General features: G+C 53.8%; 1 protein-coding gene across 1 annotated transcript in view; it reads right to left on the minus strand.

Annotated features, from left to right (window-relative positions):
- LOC130578723 (antigen-presenting glycoprotein CD1d-like) overlaps window positions 1-2,547 on the minus strand; it is an 8,850-nt gene extending 6,303 nt beyond the window's left edge. Inside the window, exons 1-3 of the mRNA XM_057375026.1 lie at window positions 2,394-2,547; window positions 894-1,154; window positions 69-353 (exon numbers count right to left, since the gene is read on the minus strand). Coding sequence (XP_057231009.1) covers window positions 69-353; window positions 894-1,154; window positions 2,394-2,466 — 619 coding nt within the window. The 5' untranslated portion in view covers window positions 2,467-2,547. The remainder of the gene's footprint in view (window positions 1-68; window positions 354-893; window positions 1,155-2,393) is intronic.
- Window positions 2,548-2,969: the final 422 nt, after the last annotated feature.

Genomic DNA, 2,969 nt, shown 5'->3' on the forward strand with positions numbered 1-2,969 from the left:
ATGGGGCATGGCTTGGCCCCAGTGTGGGGGGCATTGGGGTGGCTGTTGCAGGGTCAGGGTGGTCTCACCTTGTCTCTCCAGAGTTGCCCTCCCATACTTCTCCAGGGCACGGAAATTGCTGTGGCATATCCAGGTRGAGAGAAGGTACTCTAGGAGCACTGTGACGGATTTCTGCCTGTTCAGGCTCTTGCTGACCACCTCTGCCACCTGGGATGGCTGCTGGATCTCCCAGCGCTGTTTATCTACCTCAAAAACTATGAGGTCTCTGCCATCCCAGCTGACATTCAGGAAACCCCAGCTTGTCGTATTGGGGTACAGCACACAGCCTGCACGGAACTGGACCACCAATGGGTCTATCAAGGGCAAAAACAGTGGAAAGGTTCCATAAATGTGTGGAGCTTGGGTGGCATGAGGCAGGATATGGCTGAGGGCACATACAGGGATGCAGTGGAGAGCAGGGTGCAATAGGCATCAGGGTGTTAAGTCATGCTTCAGGAGACCCCGGACAACCTGCAAGTTCTCAGGCCTCTTGGACAAAGAGTGGACACCGGGGTGGGGTGCTTGCTTAAAAAGAATTCTGTGCCCCAAAATATTTGCCCCCAATTTTCTCTTCCATGATAGTTGCTTTGTCAATTCCGTAGCTCCAGTGAATTTGGTGGCAGGTCCCTGACATGCAGAGGGGTTCCCTGTGCCAGAAGGCAGAAGCCCCAAGGGGTATTTTCGGTCTGCTGCCCTACCCCCTCCTGCTACCCATATGTCCCAGCCGCTGCAGTGATTCAGGAGCTGTTGCACCTTGTGAGACCCCCACAAATGCCATCCTGGTGTGGAAGAGGCCACAGCCAGAATCTGGGGAGAAGGACTAGGGCTCTGGAACGGCTCATTCCAATACTCACAGTGCTCTTTTGTCTGCTGAACTATGTCGTGCACAAATCGGATCATATTGCGCAGAGCAATTTTGTACTGGGAAAATATCTTTTCCCCATCACCCTCAGCTGCAGCCTGACTGGCCCAGGGCCAGTGGAAGTGGATGCTCCAGTTGGCAGGATCCAGTGTAAAGATGGGTATGTCCCCTACGAGTCCCAAGCATGACACCTCAGCAGAGCTGATGTTGGCAAAGAGGCCAGTCAGGAGGTACTGGATAACCTGTGGCTCTGCTAGGAGAGATGATGGAGATGGGAAAGGGTGCAGTAAGGAGATGAGCAGAGGTGCTAAAGGAGAAATAGGGGAAGTGGAGGTGCTGGAGGGGGAACAGGGGATTCAAACTAGATAATGAAAAATAATTTTTTTACTGTGAGGGTAATAGTGAGATGCTGGCACGTTACCCAGGCATATGGTGGATGCCCCATCCCTGGAAACATTGCAGGCGAGGTTTTCAGGGCTTTGAGCAGGGAAGGTGYCCCTGCCCATGGCAGCATGTTYGGATTGAATGGCCTCTAAAGCTCAYTTTCATCCCCTTTCACTCACAAATCATTCTRTGGTTCTATAATTCTATACTCTTCACCCTGCTCAGGGTTGCTTTCCTGTCTGAACTTCCTCTGACTTCACTGCTCTTTTTCCTTCTCTATTTTACTTTCAACGAAGTGTTTGTCTCCTGCAGAGAATTTTAGGCATTTTGTCCCTCCCCCCCACCGCCTCCCTCCTGGCCAATGCTGCTGTCTGACTGCAGAGCAGATGAAGGGGCACCTTGCTGCTCATTTGGGGTGATGTTTTGCCCCAGGAGAAGCACCTGTGCTGGGACCTGTATCTGCCAAAGACCTGCACATAGTGCAGAGGATATGGAGGATGGTTGATAGGAAAGGGCATTTTGTCCAGGTTTGGGGCTCCCTGATAGGGCCAGGACATCAGCCCAAACCAGAGATCAATACTGCCTTTCTGTGTCTGGTACTTGCCTGCCCCGGAAGCATGAGGTCTCATGGGGCTGTGGTAAAATGCTCTGTGTGACAGCAATGCCCAAAATACCCTCTTGCAGGTGCACCTCCCTAACGAATGAGKGGCTGCTGGAAGGGGCCCTCTGCATGATGTGGAGCTGAGACCCACCTGGCACCTATGGGCTCCCRGCAGGGGGAGGACATCTTGGGGGAAACCTTAACACCCAAGGCCTGGCTGGGGACCCCTGGTGTCTCTTCCTGTGTGCCCAAGGCCTTCTGTTGGAGCTGATGTGGCAGAAGTCCTGAGCCAGAGGCAGGAACAGAGACGGCGGACTGGAACAAACTATGGTTGGGTGCTGCATGATGGGAGGTGGTCCTCTGATGCTAGGGATCATTTCCCCCTCCCTCCCCCACCTCCTCTTCCCAGCACAGTGGCCTGGCCATGTCTCCCCTGAGGAACTTGTGGGGTCCTCTGACAGGGCAGGGGCGTGAGAATGGTGGAGGTGAGCCAGGGCTCCCACTTACCCTCTGGGTCTGCCCACATCCCAGGGAGGAGGATCGGGAGAAAGAGGAAGACGAGGAGGCGAGGGGGCTGCATGACGCATGCGGCAAGGCTGAAGAAGCAGCAGCAGTGACTGTGGGAGGAGGAACAACCCGTGGGATCCCAAGCTTCAACCCAGCCCAGCAGTCACTGCAGTGGCTCTCCACCTATCAGACCAGAATGACACTCCAGTGTCAGGGAGTGGCTCAGCGGTCCCAAGCTAAAGGCTGGAGATGTGTGGGAGGGACAAAAGCTGAAATAAGGTCATGAGCATGAAGTGCCATGACAGGCTAGAGCTGGGAAAAGCCAGCCAGAAGTAGAAGGCAGGGAAAGAAATTCCCAAGAAGTAGCACCAGAAAAAAAATTCAAGGATCTCAGATGGGTTCTCTTGACACCCCTCCCCACCAATATTACATTGTCCTATCCCTGTTCTTGTGGGRTGCCTCAGATCCAATGGATGTGACTATGGCTTTTGGATTTCAGACCTCATTGGAGAAAGAYGGTTGCTATCCTCTCAGTGCCCACACAGGGAGAAGGAATGCTTTGGGACCCCCCTCCCA

The sequence above is a fragment of the Malurus melanocephalus genome, unplaced genomic scaffold (genome assembly GCF_030028575.1).
Source record: "Malurus melanocephalus ecotype Western Australia unplaced genomic scaffold, MMel_1.1 scaffold_237, whole genome shotgun sequence".
Classification (NCBI taxonomy): domain Eukaryota; kingdom Metazoa; phylum Chordata; class Aves; order Passeriformes; family Maluridae; genus Malurus; species Malurus melanocephalus.